The sequence below is a fragment of the Sorex fumeus genome, unplaced genomic scaffold (assembly GCF_029834395.1).
Source record: "Sorex fumeus unplaced genomic scaffold, SorFum_2.1 ptg000028l, whole genome shotgun sequence".
NCBI lineage: Eukaryota > Metazoa > Chordata > Mammalia > Eulipotyphla > Soricidae > Sorex > Sorex fumeus.
Genome location: NW_026606085.1, coordinates 11803680 through 11819854, shown reverse-complemented (window position 1 = coordinate 11819854; position 16175 = coordinate 11803680). Strand labels below are relative to the sequence as shown.

At 39.9% G+C, this 16175-nt stretch overlaps 1 protein-coding gene across 1 annotated transcript in view; it reads right to left on the bottom strand.

The window, feature by feature from the left end:
- The window catches only part of DYNC2H1 (dynein cytoplasmic 2 heavy chain 1), a 157184-nt gene that overhangs the window by 76773 nt on the left and 64236 nt on the right, over positions 1 to 16175 (bottom strand). Inside the window, exons 45-53 of the mRNA XM_056114949.1 lie at positions 15601 to 15745; positions 14436 to 14538; positions 13720 to 13866; positions 11788 to 11918; positions 11118 to 11366; positions 10282 to 10390; positions 6948 to 7061; positions 6146 to 6288; positions 3113 to 3197 (exon numbers count right to left, since the gene is read on the bottom strand). Of these exons, the coding sequence (XP_055970924.1) occupies positions 3113 to 3197; positions 6146 to 6288; positions 6948 to 7061; positions 10282 to 10390; positions 11118 to 11366; positions 11788 to 11918; positions 13720 to 13866; positions 14436 to 14538; positions 15601 to 15745 (1226 nt within the window). The remainder of the gene's footprint in view (positions 1 to 3112; positions 3198 to 6145; positions 6289 to 6947; positions 7062 to 10281; positions 10391 to 11117; positions 11367 to 11787; positions 11919 to 13719; positions 13867 to 14435; positions 14539 to 15600; positions 15746 to 16175) is intronic.

The window sequence follows — 16175 nt, the reverse complement described above, 5'->3', positions numbered from 1 at the left end:
AGAAATGACTCAATATATGAACAATATACTAATAAAGAAAAGAAACTTACCTATATTTGTCATATCAGACACTCCCACATACATTATTACAACCAGGAGACATCGCCTTCGAAGGTGCATAGCATTTCTAGCTCTATTCTCAGCTCCTATTTTCCTTATAAATTTTGAGTTATATGTTTTCAGTAATCTCTATCCTCTCACTGTAATACATCATCCTCAACATTTTAAGAAAGATAAATCTTTGATTGTTACAACATATAAATTAACTGAAACTACTTGACACAGGTAATCCAAGCATAAACTCAATAAAGTTGTTTGAATGGAAATGAGATGTTGAACCAAATATTTATCAACCCTCACTTGACACAGATGACTGCAAAATATTCCTAACAAATATTCCTAATATAAAAGCCAAAATATTCCTAACAAGTTCACATCATGTTCAGCATAGCCAAGATCAATAACACCCTCCTCTCCTTGCTTGATTTCTCTCCCTCTCTGTTCTCTGCTGCAGAGAATAAGATCAGGGCAAAATGAACATCCCAGTCCTGAGACTCAACCCCAAACCTTTCTTCCTTACACTACAGCCAGTATATCACCGACTCCCCTATAAGTGACCCATATGTCCCCACACCCATTCCTAGTAGAAATCGGCCGTGGTCTAACTGCAATTGCAATTTAGGAGAACCTAAATCATCATTTCCTCTAACTGAAGAAAGAAATGAACACTATTTTGAGTCTAAACTAGAAGTCTGGAACTGGAAAGACAGTACAGTGGGTTAGAGTACAAGCCGTCCTTGTACATGGCTAACTCACGTTTGATCCCCAGCACCTCACATGGTCCTCCGAGCACTGTCAGAAGTGCTCCCTGAGTGCAGAGCCAAGAATAAGCCAGAAGCAGAGGAAGGTGTGGTTGAAACAAAACAAAACCCTCTCGATTATATCTCTACTAAAGCATCTAAATTATCCCAGATGACCCCCAGTTAGAAGTCAGATTCCGCAAAGTGCCCTGGAAAGTTCATCATTAGCCTTTCTCTTCATGCAGTACCACCGCTACTCAAAGAACCCAGTCTCACTCCTTAATGCTCTCTAGAGTTCCACAAAGTGTCTGTTTTCTTTTGCAAACGTTTTTTTACTACTTGTGTTCTGACCAGGATGCAGAATCCTCAACTAGCCACTTCGCGAAAATCTATCTCATTATCAGTCAATTAGAGATTTTATTTTCCAATGCATTTCACAGAAACTGCTACAGTAATCTGTTTTATATTGGAGTTACATATTAACATGTAGCATAATTCCTGCAACTGTTACACTAAGAGTTCCTAAATTACCTCTACTATGAAGCCCAGTGTCTAGTGTGATACAAGTTCAGTTAAAATCTTAAAGATAAACTGGTTAGATAAATAAATGAACACCGTTTGACACAAAAGAAAAGTAACGCATTAAAAAATCAATTTGGAACTAGGAAAAATAATATGAAACGGTCACAGTTCTCCCATTGTTCATCGATTTGCTTGAGTGGGCCCAGTAACGTCTCCATCATGAGACTTGTTATTACTGTGTTTGGCATATCGAATACGTCACGGGTAGCTTGCCAGGCTCTGCCGTGTGGGCGAGATACTCTCAGTAGCTTGCCGGGCTCTCCGAGAGGGGCGGAGGAATTGAACTCGGGTTGGCCATGTTGGCCGCTTGTAAGGCAAATACCCTACCACTGTGCTATCGCTCCAATAATATGAAAATTAAGAAAATATTACATATATATGGGATGCAATTTTCATGTATGAATTGAATCGAAAGAGCTATGCTTGGAATATCATGATTCACTCAAATGAGAGATAGAATCTGGAGTTCTGATCTCCGACAACACTCAAGAATCAGGGACGCTGTCTCATTTGCCAAGGCATCAAAAATCAGATGGGCTGGACACGTAATGAGGTTTACAGACAACCGCTGGACTAGAGCCATTACTGATTGGATTCCACGGGACATCAAAAGATCACGTGGATGCCCACCTACAAGATGGTCAGACTTCTTCGTCAAGACCCTGAATGATTGGTTTGAGGCTCTGCATGTTCCTAGAACGAACAGATACCATTGGGCTACACTAGCACACAACCGGGATGAATGGAGACGTTACTGGCACCTACTCGAGTAAATCGATGAATAATGGGGATTAAGTGATTAAGTGATTAAGTGAATTGAATAGGAGAGTTTAGGCATTTAGAAAACTATTTGAGACAACATAAATAGAACCAGAACATTCAATCATAAAGAGAATTTTAAAATTTCCTAGATATTCTGTCCAGTCCAGTAGGAAATGACAGGTCCAGTAGGAAATGACAGAAACATCAGTTTAAACGAGAGGGTCGGGCAGAGAACTCTTTCTGCAGGCAGTCCAGCACCATCTCTAAGGGGAACAGCATATCCCAGCACCGCCAGGAGCAAGCCCGAGCACCAAGTTTGAGGAACTCCTGGCACCACCGCAGGTGGTCCCCAAACAATAAAATAAATAAAAGTAAAGAGAGCTTTAAGTTTGGGTTTTCATCAAAATGAAACTAACTTTGCTGTGTTTCAAATAAGCTGTAATTTCCTGCCTGAACTGACGGAAGAGAAGGAATCCTTCTGAGTAAAGTCGGCCAGGAGGAGGGACTTCTCTCTCCTTTTGGCATAGAGGCAGCATAGCAGGGCAATGACAAAGGGCCAGAGGTAACAGAACCAGAGAACTGGTCTATAGAACTGAGCTCACATGGCAGAAGAGCTGGGGAGCGGGGGCAGAGGGGCAGCACAGGAGCAGGTCCTGAGACAAAGGCAGAGGGAAGTGGGTATAGGGCACAGTACTGGAACAGAGTATGCATGAAACCCTATCACTGACAGGACTGGAGAGCACAGTGATTAAAACAGAAACACATACATAAGGATGAAAAAAATAAAATAGGATGTTATGGATGAATTTTAGAAAATAAGCAATTGTTTTATAAGATGAATGAATGCAGTGCTAAAGAAATAAAATAATTTAAACTTATAAGCATCATGAATCTTTACATGGACATCAGAAAATGGCAATTATTTCTCAAATAAAAATCAGATTAAATAAATTTCACCAAAATACCACCTGAAATTTTTTTCTTGTCTTCCTTTCTTTTTCTGTTGTTATATTTTTCTTCACTACTTGCTTCAGTAAGTAACATTTCGGGTATCTGAAACAATAACATTTAAGTCTTAATTAACTATAAAAAAAAGTTTGAGTTCAGTAACCTGAGATTAAAATCCTTTAACAAAGAAAGTACCAGTTGAATTTTTCTTCTAGGATCCTTCCTAGACTGAGAAAAAAATAATATGGATACATACGGAAGACATTAATTCCTAGATAAGACACGAATATATAATTCATTAATTGATGCAAGTAAACAGCATATAGAATAAAGCTCCAACATCTCATTTGGAAAATGACTAAACTACCTAAATAAAGTAAATCACAATGTGGACTGAATTAGAAAATAATTACATATACCAATTAAAGGCAGGTAGGTTGGGGACACAGCTTAGTAGTAGAGCATTTGTCTTGCACAAGTGAGGCCTGGGTTGGATTTGTGTCAAGACAAAAATAAAAAAAATCGCATCATTTCATCATCATCACCATCATCATCATAATAAATCCCAGAGAGTTGGCATCAAATTGAAAAATAAAAACATTTTATGAAATAAAGCGAGAGCAAAACTGTTTCTTGAAAAGTTAAAGTAGTTTCATGATTTATAATCAATGATTTCTTAATTGTTAATTCTTAAAACTATCTGTTGTCTAGCTTTAGATAGATTTTTTGCTAGTACCATAAACAAACAGACACTGTCCTCCTGTTGTTCATCGATTTGCTTGAGCGGGCCCAGTAACGTGTCCATTTTGAGACTTCTTATTACTGTGTTTGGCATATTGAATACCTCACGGGCAGCTTGCCATAATAAGATAATAAAGTTTTATAAACAAATTACTATTAAAGAAATTACAATAATGTTTTAAGAGCACTGTTTTACTTATGTATTATTAAATAATCCTCTCACTGCCTGTGAAAAATTAAAGTAGAAGTCTGAATTTCTTTGGGAGGAAAGGGGAATTGTTTTGTTTATGGGTCATTCAAGACCCTGTGCTCAGGATCCATCCTGGCAGGGCCAGGAACCTTAGGTCGTGCTGGAGGTCAAGCCAAGGTAGGCTGAGATAAGGGCAAGTACCCAACGGGCGGGGCTCTCTCTCCAGCCCTGCAAGTTTAAATTTTTTTAATTAAGCCAAAAATCTTCAACTTCTCTTGTTTGATACAGCTGACACTCAAAACAAGGAGAAACAAGCAATTTTGGCAATCAGATTTTAAAAATCATTCTGAATTTCTTGAATTAAATAAAGTAGAATTTGAAAGTATCACGCTTCTTGAATGAGAGAATATTTTTGATATCAAACACATTCGCTGATTTCTGGCAGAACACTTAAGCATCAAAGATATTATTTTCAATTTACACTTTTAAATCGATAGAAATGTGTTTATTTGGAAACTCGCTTTCTTTAATATATCCTAATCGTCATGCTCCTTAGCTTGATTATGATAAACATTTCAAATTCTATATTTTGTATATATAGCTAAATATATGTCTTACACATAGATAGATCAAAGATCACATTGGAAAGCTTAAATAAATGCAATTTTTTTTAAGTATTTTGATTTGTGCCACACCTAGCAGAGCTCAGGGCTTTCTCCTGACTCTTGTAATCAGGGGTTCCTGTGTGTGCCATGAATCAAATACAATTTTTATTCGCCACAAAAGTCTATCCCTAAATAATCCTCTATGAGCAAAGTGCTCATGCTTACAATAACCCACTCTGCCTTTCCCTTGCTGCTTCAGTGACTGGAACCCCTTCTCTGCTCCTAGGGGATCTACCACCTTGCCCTCAGCCACTCACGCCCACCCCCTGCGCAGTCATATCCAGAGCCCTGGTCACTAATAACTAAAATCCACAGTTTTGCTTTCAAGAGTCCTCTGTTCCATCACTTGTCTTCCCAGCTCACTCCTTTGCAACAACAATGCTCAGACTCAGACCACGGCCGATTAATTCTACCTTTCAAAGCAATACCCCTCTTCCTAGTGTCACTTGTTATCTCTAGCCCCTCATTTGCTCAGTCACACTGGAGCAGCAAAGCATCAGGGCTCAGTGCAGGTAGGCACTGTGAATATACTCCAGCCCCGCAGCAAAGCAACCAGGGTAGCACTCGTACCCCAGGAAGGAATGTCAGCACCCAGTGATAGCAACTGAAGACGGTGAGATGGTTGGGGCAAAGCTCAGCAGACAGCACTGGCCTTTTCCGGGTCAGGCCTGAGATTCCAGCCCATTACTACAGCAACCCACACCCTCCTCCCTGGAACACTGGGTAGGGCTCCGAACAACAGAAAAAGACCAGAATGTTCTTACTCTCACAGATGAAGAGAACAGAAGTATTGTCAAACAAACAAGAACATTCAGCTCCGCACCTCAATGAATGTAACAAACACCAAAGAAGGTGTTAAAAATCAGTAACTGAAAAAAAAAAAAGTCATTACACCAGGGCTGGAGCGATAGCACATCAGTAGGGCGTTTGCCTTGCACGTGGTCGACACAGTTGACCCAGGTTTGATTCCTTCACCCCTCTCGGAGAGGCCAGCAAGCTACTGAGAGTTTATCGCCCGCAAAGCAAAGCCTGGCAAGCTACCCATGACGTATTTGATATGCCAAACACAGTAACAACAAGTCTCACAATGGAGACGTTACTGGGCCTGCTCGAGCAACTCGATGAATAACGAGAGAAAAGTGCAGTGCTACAGTGCTGAATCACCATGAGATAGTTACAAGCATTCATGTTTGGGTTACAATCACACAGTGATCAAATACCCATCCCTCCACCAGTGCACTTTTTCCCTTTTTAGAGGGGGGACCCCCAGCAGCGTTCAAGGTTTATTCCTGGCTCTGGCCCTGCACTCAAGGATCACTCCCGGCAGGACTTAGGAGGACCATAAGGGGTTCAGGGGAATGAACCTAAGCCAGCTGCCTGCAATGCAAGCACCCTACCCACTGGATTGTCACTCCAAACCCTATTTTTTTATTTTCATATTTAAGTGTTAAACTTACCTTCTTCATACTGCTATCTGACCAGCCCTCCATCCACAACACCTGGCATTTCTTATTTAACGCTGGATTACTCTCACAGTTTATTATAAAGTTTAAATTTGCAGAGTCCATTATCAAGACAATATGCAAGTTTTGTTGAATTCCTTAAAAATGCAGAAAAAATATAAAATATTGTAACAATAATTAAGAACATCTATAGATGGCTCGGTTTTATGAGATCAAAATTTTCTAAATTAGATGGTAGAAGTTACTTATTTAATTAAAACAAGCTATGAAACAGCATTATGCTATGATTCTTATTTTGGTTAAGAAATATTTGTTGTGTGTCTAGGTGCATACAAGCAAAGAAAAAATATTCCAGAAGGAAGATTAAGTGTAGGAAAAAGGTCCAGGGGACATTATTACTGCCTTAATACTTTACTTAGCTCAATTTCAAATATCTATAATGCATGTAAAACACTGTTAGTTCTAAAAAGAAAGTAGCACAGGGTAAAGAATTCAGTAATTCTCTAAGATAGGAGGTGCTAAGCACCAATTTAACACACGAGAACAAAAGCATTATGGTAAACATTCTTAGAAAATTACACTTTCATCCTTCCCTTTATTTAAAATTTTCTAAATAGGCTTTTATTATAGGTTAGTCCTTAGGGAACATGTGCTCTTTTCTAAAATCACCGAGGAAAGGAAAAACCACAAATTAACAAATTAAGATTTAACGAATCTGATGCAAACAATAAGGCCAGGAATAAATGGCAGGACCTGACAGGACCAGTTGGGATGGTGAAGGGACTCCCACACTCACGGTGTGTGAAGTAACTGAAGACGGGCCCAAAGAAGCCATCCTGGGAGGCCTGATCCTTGAGGGGCAGCAGTAGGGGCTCCAGCTCCTCCAGCGTGTACAGCCCAGGGACTTCGCCTGTGGAGGACCAGTAGGGCACTTTGGAATATCCGGAGCATCAGAGCAACCCCAAAACACCTATCACGTGCAGATTTTTCGAGCTTTGCATTAAATCATGTTCCCCTTGGGGTTGGAAACATTGCACAAGTGTGAGGGTTCTTGCCTTGCCCAGTTCAAAGACCAGCACTGTCCCCCAAGCATCGCCAGGAGCACAGAACTAGGAGTAGGCTCTGAGCATTGCTGGGTATGGCCCAAACCCCAGAAACGGTGTGTCATTGTTCCATTTTTCCCTGAAATACACAAACCCAACCGACTGCTACATTACTTGCAAATCTGCATCTGCAGCCCTTGTTTAAAGACATCTGGCTGCTAATAAAGACACTTTCCAGCTGTCCTCCCTCTTCTCCCACAGCCTCCATGCACTTGAGTTCAACGTATCATGAAACTCTCTCCTCTCCTGGATATAGTTTCCTCTTCCCCTTTTCCTCCTGGAGGTCCCTCTTTATTCTTATGGACACTGCACTGCCAACTGCTATAATCGACACCATCAGTGTCTCCTGACCTTTTCTTATAAAGAAGAGTAAGTAGGAAACCTTTTCTCTCCCAGGCAAGATCCAGCACTGTACTGTTCAATGCGTATCACAGAAGTTAAGAGTGAAGATATTACTTCCCTTTCCTGCCCATTCTGTTCTGACTTTCCAGAGGACAAATAATTGAACATGTTCAATATTAAACTTGAGACATTCTTGTACTTATTTATTTCATTTTGGAGCCAATTTTGCTAGTATTCAGAGTTTACTCCTGGCTCTGAGCTCAGGAATCCCCCTGTTGTGGCTCACCCCTAGGGTACTCTTGACAAACTATTTGGAACAGAAACATTTGGTGCTTAAAGAATGACTAAATCTGCAGATGAATGTCTACCAGAAATATGAACTAAGTCATAGCTTCTACTACATCACAGAACAGTGAAGGGCACATTCGAGTCAGTGAGGATTCCAAACGCTGACAGAACAGGGAGCGGGAACGTGGGGCCTGTGGCCAGAGGAAGGCTCAGGAAGACACAGGGTCTGTCCCAGAACATGACAGGATGACATGGGAGTTTCTTAGGGGTAGCCCGCGGACCCACAGTAATCTTTGGTCCTCGGTTGAGAAAAGGCCGCACAGCCTGGGAGAAAAGGGCTGAGTCGGGTTTTGCCCGCCACTCTAACTCCAGCGTGCAGATGCAGTCTACGGCACAAGAGATGGTTAACAAATATCTACAAACCCACACACCTATAATGTGACAGAGCCACACAGGAGGCCTGTACTCCCCAGCTTGAGCTGTGTTCTTGCGGGTGCCTCACAGTCTCATTCCTACTTGGCTTCAGGTTCAGCTCAGGGGCGGGAGAACATTGCCCATGCCCAAACTTGTATTTAATTGATTTTAAAAATGCAGATATAATCTGTTGCATGTCTTGCGTTAATTTTTAGCCATACCAAAATGCTTAGTGATTTTTTTTTAAATCTAGCTCTATTTGCACACTATACTTTATAAGAAAAAAGAATTTGAAAAATTTTTTAAATGGCACAAGAGAAAGGAATGTAACTGAATTATTGGGTACATACTACATACTTTGCATCTAAGAAGCCCAAAGACTGAACCTCAGCAGCCGACTGCTGAAAGATCAGAGGTCTACTGAGTTTTTTCCCCCTAAAAATGTTCTTCAAATGCTTTACTTTGACAAAATGTTCACAAAAATTAAATTTATTCAGTTTTTGTAGTCCTATCTTAAGAGTAAGATCAATACATCTTAAAGCAAAAATACCAAACACTGGGTTAATGATTAACTAGACACTTGTTTACAGAACAAAACCCCAAACAAATATAAAATATCTAGCTATCCTGCTAGTTATTTAACCTAGTAGACAAGGTCTCCACCTAGTGACCATCTAAGCAACATGCAGGGACGGCACCAAACAGCCACAAGCTCTTGAAACATGTATGACCTCCCATTATTGCTGTCATTGATTTCTCCTCTCAAAAAGAAATTCACTGACCACCTGTCTAATGAGTACCATGAACAGTCATTCTCATATGGGCACTAAATGCAGATACTTCATGTTATACAGTAAATGTTACTAAAAAAAAAAAAGAATGAATTTCATTTTTTTTCCCCCTCTAACCAATGCTGTTAAATTCTCAGTAGAATCTAGTCACACCTGGCAGTCCACAGGGGCTACAATGCTGAGGATGAACTGGAATGGACCACATGAAAGCCCAGTGCCTTACTCCCTGCACTATCTGTCCAGGCCCTTAGTTCATTTTTTTAAGTGTCTCAATTCCTCGTCTGAGCGTATCATTTGTGTGAAAACAATGCTGAAAGTTCTCCAATACATAATTTTACACAAAATAACTGGTGAGGGGGAGCTCTCAAGTAGTGCTCAGAAACTTATATGACAGCTACTGATTCTCAGCCACACAAGTGGGGTGTCACTTTGAGGCTTGGTCCTAGCAGGGCCCTGTGGTGCTATGGATGTCCCAGGCCAACCAAGAAATGCTCAGGGCATCTGGGGTGGCCCCAGTGATGTTCCAGGAGCCATGGGATACATGGGATCAAGCAAGGGTGATCCCCACATAAGACATGTGTCCTACACCCTGCATTTATCTCCCAAATCTACATAGAATTATTTTTTTACATAACCTTTGTCTTGGAGCTGGAGCAATAGTACAGAGGATAGGACATCTGCCTTGTATGCGGCTGACTCAAGTTTGATCCCCAGCATCTTGGATGGTCCTGGGAGCACTCTCAGAAGTAATTCTTGAGTGCAGAGTCATGAGTAACCCCTGAGCATTGCTGGGCATGTCCCCAAAACAAAACAAACAAAAAAAAAATGAAATGATTTTTTCTTTTCCTTGTCTAAATTTAAAATTCCACCACCACTGCCCTTCCTTCCAAGTGCACATTGGGTTGGATTTCCCTGATGGTCATCTACTACATACAGAAGGCCCCAGGTTCAAACCCTGCACCCTCCACAAAGTTCCCACAAAACGCAGCGTCAGAGGTAAGACTACAGTAGAACCATTTATGGGCTGCAAACACAGCTCAGTGGTAGGATGGTGAAGTGCATTAGGCTCTGTATTCAATCACCAACACTAATAAAAGGAGGTGAGAGAGGGGAAGGAGTGGGAAGGAGGAAAGTAAAGAAAAGGGGAAATAAAAAGAATGGAAAAGAAAGGAAAAGGAAAGCATTTACTTGCCTGAAGACAAAAGGCTATTGATCATTTCTAAAAATGCAGGGTGGACAAACTGGTAATCCTCCAGCAGTAGGACCACTTGCTGGGCTTCAATGCCAGCAAGATTCAGCACCTGCACAGGAAGAAAAGGTCTTGAAGAGCCTTCAAATAATCCAAATAATCCCGCAGTTAAAAAGTTTTATTCTATATGACAACTAAGTCATGATATTATTCGTGCACATTCTTTTTTTCCATAATTAAAATTTTAAAACTTCAACCACAGGGTTTGGAAAACTCTTCCAGTTCATGAATAGGAATTGAGAGAAAAATATATTATTTTACATCTGGAACATTCAGACCTAGAGGGTTATATATATATATGGGTGTATGTGTATGTATATGTGTAAAAACATATATAATACATATATATATATTCACATAATGTCCTATATGAATTCCATCCTTTCTGTGTTCAACCAATATCCCATAATTTGGGGTACCTGGGAATTAGAAATCCTAGTAGGTACTTTAAAATCAAAAGGAGGTCCGCAGTGATAGTACAGAGGGTAGGGCATTTGCCTTGCACGTGGCTATCCAGGTTCAATCCCTGGCATCCCATATGGTCCCCCAGGCACTGCCAGGAGTAATTCCTGAGCACAGAGCTAGGAGTAACACCTGAGCATTGCTGGGTATGACCCAAAAAGCATAAATAAGTAAAATGAAATAAAATAAAATAAAATCACAAGGAAAATATCACTCAAGTGCAAGTGAAAGACTGTGCCACAGAGAGCTGTGAAGATCCCTAACGGCATTTAGAGAGATGGTGACCTGAAACCAAATAAAGCAGAAGACAAACTCACACTTTTAAGATCGTTTTTGAACTGCTTCAGTTCATAGCCTCTGGACACCTTGGGAGAAAAGAGAACTGCTCCGTGCATGTGGCTGACCAAGGAGGTCAGCGTCCGGCGGCCCACACCGCTGCGCCCGGCCAGGAGGAGGGAGCCCCCGGGGCAGCTCAGCACTCTGTCGATCCGGGACGCGTACTCCAGGACTTCTTGGAAGAGCAGGATATCCAGAGTCTGGTTGTCTCGGCCGTAGTGAGTAAGACCCTTGGTAAAAAGAAACAGAGAAAACCCAACAACAGAAGTTGTGAGTGTGCCATCAGAGGCTGAGCCCAGGCTGGAAGAGGGCGGTGGAGGCACTCCAGGGCAGGGAGAGGGCTCAGGGCTGGGCCTGGCACTACGCGTGCACTGAGCGCTGGCAGAGCAACCTCAAACTGACATGCTGTGAGGAGCTGCCTAACACCTGACACAGACGAGGAAAGCTGCCTTTGCTCATGGCAAAGGCCTCAAGACCACTTTCTGAGCACAGGCATGCCTAATCAGATCTGCCACCACGGACTACACCCCAGAGACAAGAACCCATTTTGTCTATTGATCTGTTACTCCATGTCCTATAAAGACTTGAAATAGATTTTTTTTTTATATAATCACATCGTTACCAAATCCCAATTCAAAGTCGTGATTATACCTTTGTAATAACATCCTTGAGGTCTGCAGAGCTGAGTTTGCCAAGTGGTTTTCCGTGGGGAGGCAATGGCTGTCCTGGGACTGCCCTTCCTGCTGAATTGTGTCGGGCTCCCCAGGTGACATAAAAACTGTCTGGAACATCAAAGGATTTTTTGGTTTTTTGATATGTGCTGTTTATAATGGAAGCATCAATAAATGCTAAATATTTCAATTAGTTCAAACAAAATTCTCCTCCCCAAGAGGGAAGAGATGACATGTATAATTTATTGCATCCCACATAGGAGATTCTGAAAGCTATGACTCATGAAAAACTACATCAACTCAGCCAGTAAGACAGATATCTAATGTCCAAAAGACATGCCACATATTTTGCAAGATCATTTTATGACTGAGAAAGATTTTACAACTTAAGCACTAAAGTGATTGCATAGTAAGCCATGAAATGTACAGGCTACAATGACATACACCTCGGGCATCTCAGGGCACTTCATCCTGCTTGGGTGCTCCTGAACTCATTCTAAGATTTTCAAACACAAAGGACACCTAAGGAGATTGTGTCCATCAATCTCAATGTCCTTCTCATTGTCAAGATTCTCTTTGGTTTATGTAACAATAGCCCTGAAGAACAGTATCAGATTTGAGAAATATACTATAGATGGGTTATATGAAATATGTTTGAAACCTAGCCGAATGCTCCTAAAAGATTAGAAACTCATTTTGTAGCTTGAAAGCTAATAAAATATGTATTCGTATTATACTTTTCTATCAAAGGTCATTTCACCAAGATTTTCATAGTGCAAGCATTATACCCACAATTCTTTTCAAAATGAAAAGGGGGGCTGTGTTGTTAGGTCAGCACTGCAGGAGCCAAATGGCATCACACCTGTTTGGGTCCCCCAGGCCTCCTCAGTACCCCTAGGCAGGTTCCCCACCAAAAATATGTGAAGGGCCTATTAAGCAGTAAAGTAGAAATGCAGTCCAGCTGCTGTGCAGGCATGTCACTATCCTTTATCTCAGCAAAGGATGAGACTAGTAACGAGATTATATTCAAGTAGCACTGTAGGACTGTAGCACTGTCCTCCCATTGTTCATCGATTTGTGCGAGCGGGTCCAGTAACGTCTCCATTGTGAGACTTGTTGTTACTGTGTTTGGCATATCGAATACGTCAGGGGTAGCTTGCCAGGCTTTGCTGTGCAGGCGAGATACTCTCAGTAGCTTGCCAGGCTCTCCGAGAGGGGCAGAAGAATCGAACTCAGGTCAGCCGGGTTGGCCGAGTGCAAGGCAAATGCCCACCCAATGTGCTATTGCTCCAGCCCATATTCAAGTAAGTTCTGATAAATCATGACATTCCTTATTAAGCAAGAGCCAACGTTCATTTTCAGCAGATGTGACTTTCCTTAATGATTTTTACATTTCACATACATGTAGTTATTTTGAAAATCTATTAGTCAAAATCCTACAGAAAAATACAATTCTGAATTGCAAATGCAAAGTCCTACGGTCAACCTTTTTTTCCTAAGACTATTGTCATTACATATTGAATGGAAAATAATTATTGAAATCTATTTTTTAAAAAAGACAGAGCAGCCCCCTGTAGCATAAATGATGTCAAAATTATATAGTTTGGGACCTGCGCAATGGTCAAAATTCCCCTCCCCAAGAGGGAAGAGATGACATGTAGATGAGCACAGGCTTTGTATGTAAGAGCCCCAGGTTTGAATCCTGGCACCTCCCACTCCCACTAGTACCTGTTTGAGCAGTGGCCATATACCATACTGGGAGTAACTGCCAAGCCTACCAGTGGCCCCCAAGAAAAGTCAAAGCCAAATCACCCAAAACTTTTATTTGCTTTAGTGTATGAAAATGTGGTTAACTCTGAGAAAAATAATCTCACTGTCATAACAACCATCTAACAATCCCCTAACCACACACCTGCCATATTGTCCAGGATGGCTGAGCCCCAGTCTCCCTGAAACACTGACGTCAAAATGTTGTCAAATAAATGAAGTTCCTTTGCACCAACAATTTTGTCACGAAATAAGCGCCTTGCTTCATATGCTACAATCTCTAACACATAATCTAGTGGATGGTTTGCAGATCCTAAAAGAAAAAACTTTCTTTAATTGTAATAAAATTCAAATTATTTGTTAATGGTATATTTCTACATAGTATTAGGAAATAAGAATCTACATACCATAATTTTGGCATCAGACAAATATAAGAAAAAAAAGAAAACAGTTAATTTTGTTAATGAGTTGGCAAATTTTTAGTCAATGGATCTACCAAACACAATTATCTCTAAATCAACAGAAACATAAAACCCAAAGCATATTACACATGCTTTTGCTACAAATAATAATAATCTCATTTTTCACAAAATCAAGTCTTAATACTAATATCATAAATATTTTGGAGAGGAAACAAAAAATTTAATTTTATGTTTAAATTTAACATCAATTTTAAAAATAATTATTCATTTAAAATTATTATTCATACATTTTATTTTTATTAGAATAAATTACACTCATCTAGCACATCTTTTACAAATATAATATGCAGCATAAATACACCACACACACACACACAAAAAACCATACTGCAATGTTTAAAGAAAGATAAGGATTTGAAATCATGAAAGCAAGACTTACCTCCTTCTAAATCATATCTGAATAAGCCAAGAACCCACTGGGTAAGAATGCAAGGAGTAAAGAAATAGTGGCTGTAGTCATCAACTGTAAATTTGGCTCGCACCTGCAAAATAAAATGCAGTGCATGATCTGTAAACTTCCTGATAGAGATTCTTGCATTTATAGTATAATATGTGCTAATATATGACAAATTTTTCAGTCACTTGATTGGCATGAATTGCCAATGTTTATCAGTGAATTGATCTGCATTATAATAAACTCTTTCCTTTATTGTCCTTTACATTATTATTTTCTGCATTAAAAATACATAATGAAGGCTCATAAACTCTAACATATTTTCAAAGGTTGTTAAAATAAAAAGGTTAAAAAGTCCTTCTAAACACAGGAATTGAAAGAAAACTAACAGCTTTATTCAAAGGGGTCTGGTCTGGGAAAGACCCACTTTCTAGGGGTGGGACCACAGAGCTATTTTATGTTCAAAAAAATCACTGAACTAAAAAATAAATAACTAAATAAATAAATCATCACTGAGCTTTGAATAAATCGAAGAGCCTCTCTTCAATATATAACCAAAGCCAACTGCTTCCTCTCTATTTCATAGAGCTACTGTTCTTATCCTAGTCTTGATCACTTTACATTTGAAATAATTTAGAAAAATGAGTTCCTCGCTTCCTAACTTACCTTTACTTACTTCTCTTCCAATGCCATGAGAAAAAAAAATCTACAATCATCCATAACTTTACCTACTTTACTGAGGAACAGCTTTTTTCCCTTTCAGGCATCCTATAAATTTGTATTCATTTTTCAAAACTCAGATAAATACTTACCTCCTCTTAACAACTAACACATATATTTTCTCTCTTTCTATGCTATCTTTATAATTTGGACTGTTTATGACTGCACTTATCATACTGCTTTAATATTTACATGCCATTGTCCCTCATCAGAGTATATACATGCAGAGAACAAGAGATCATCTTTCCATCCCAGGTATCAAACTTGGAAAGAAGATGCCATTAACACTCATTCTCAAGCTTCTCCTCCACTGCACAAGGAAGACACTTTGAACTTTTCCTTGTAGGTAAAGTGGTAAAGGCAGTCAGTCCTACAGGAGTGATACCAAGAGACTAAACCTACCATACAGATAGCACATACTATGTATTACCTGTTCATACACTTGTACCATAGATCCTGCCAAGAGATAAATTTTTGATGTAGAACCCCAGATAGAATGATTCTTCAAATTTTTATGTAAAACTGGCTCCAAATATGCTCCATAGATTGTCTGTAATTGTTCTCTTTCTGGATAACTGGAAAAAGGCATTAGAAGGAAGAAGAAAGTTTAAAGAAAATAATATTCTTAATTTTAAGGTTAAGTCAGAAGAATGCTTTCCAATTCTGTTGCTTTGAGACTGAGTTACCTCCTAGATTTACCCAAAAACTAAGGCTCCAGAACCTTATTCTTATTATAACCAAATTAGGTCTCCTTTACCAAATACAGATAATAGAAAACTATCATAAAAATTATCTGTTACCTGTCTCCAGAAGGACCCCTGAGATTCCCAGCCCAGGCCTCCGTGCTCTTGTGCAGTCCTGTTTCACACTGACATCAGGCTTGATGTGACTGATTCACATAATAAACGTGACCGTCTGATCCCACCCAGCCCTGGTCTGGCCATTGATGACAGCTGCCGTATTCAGGGACCATAAAAAAAATTGTTAACTATATACCTATTATCT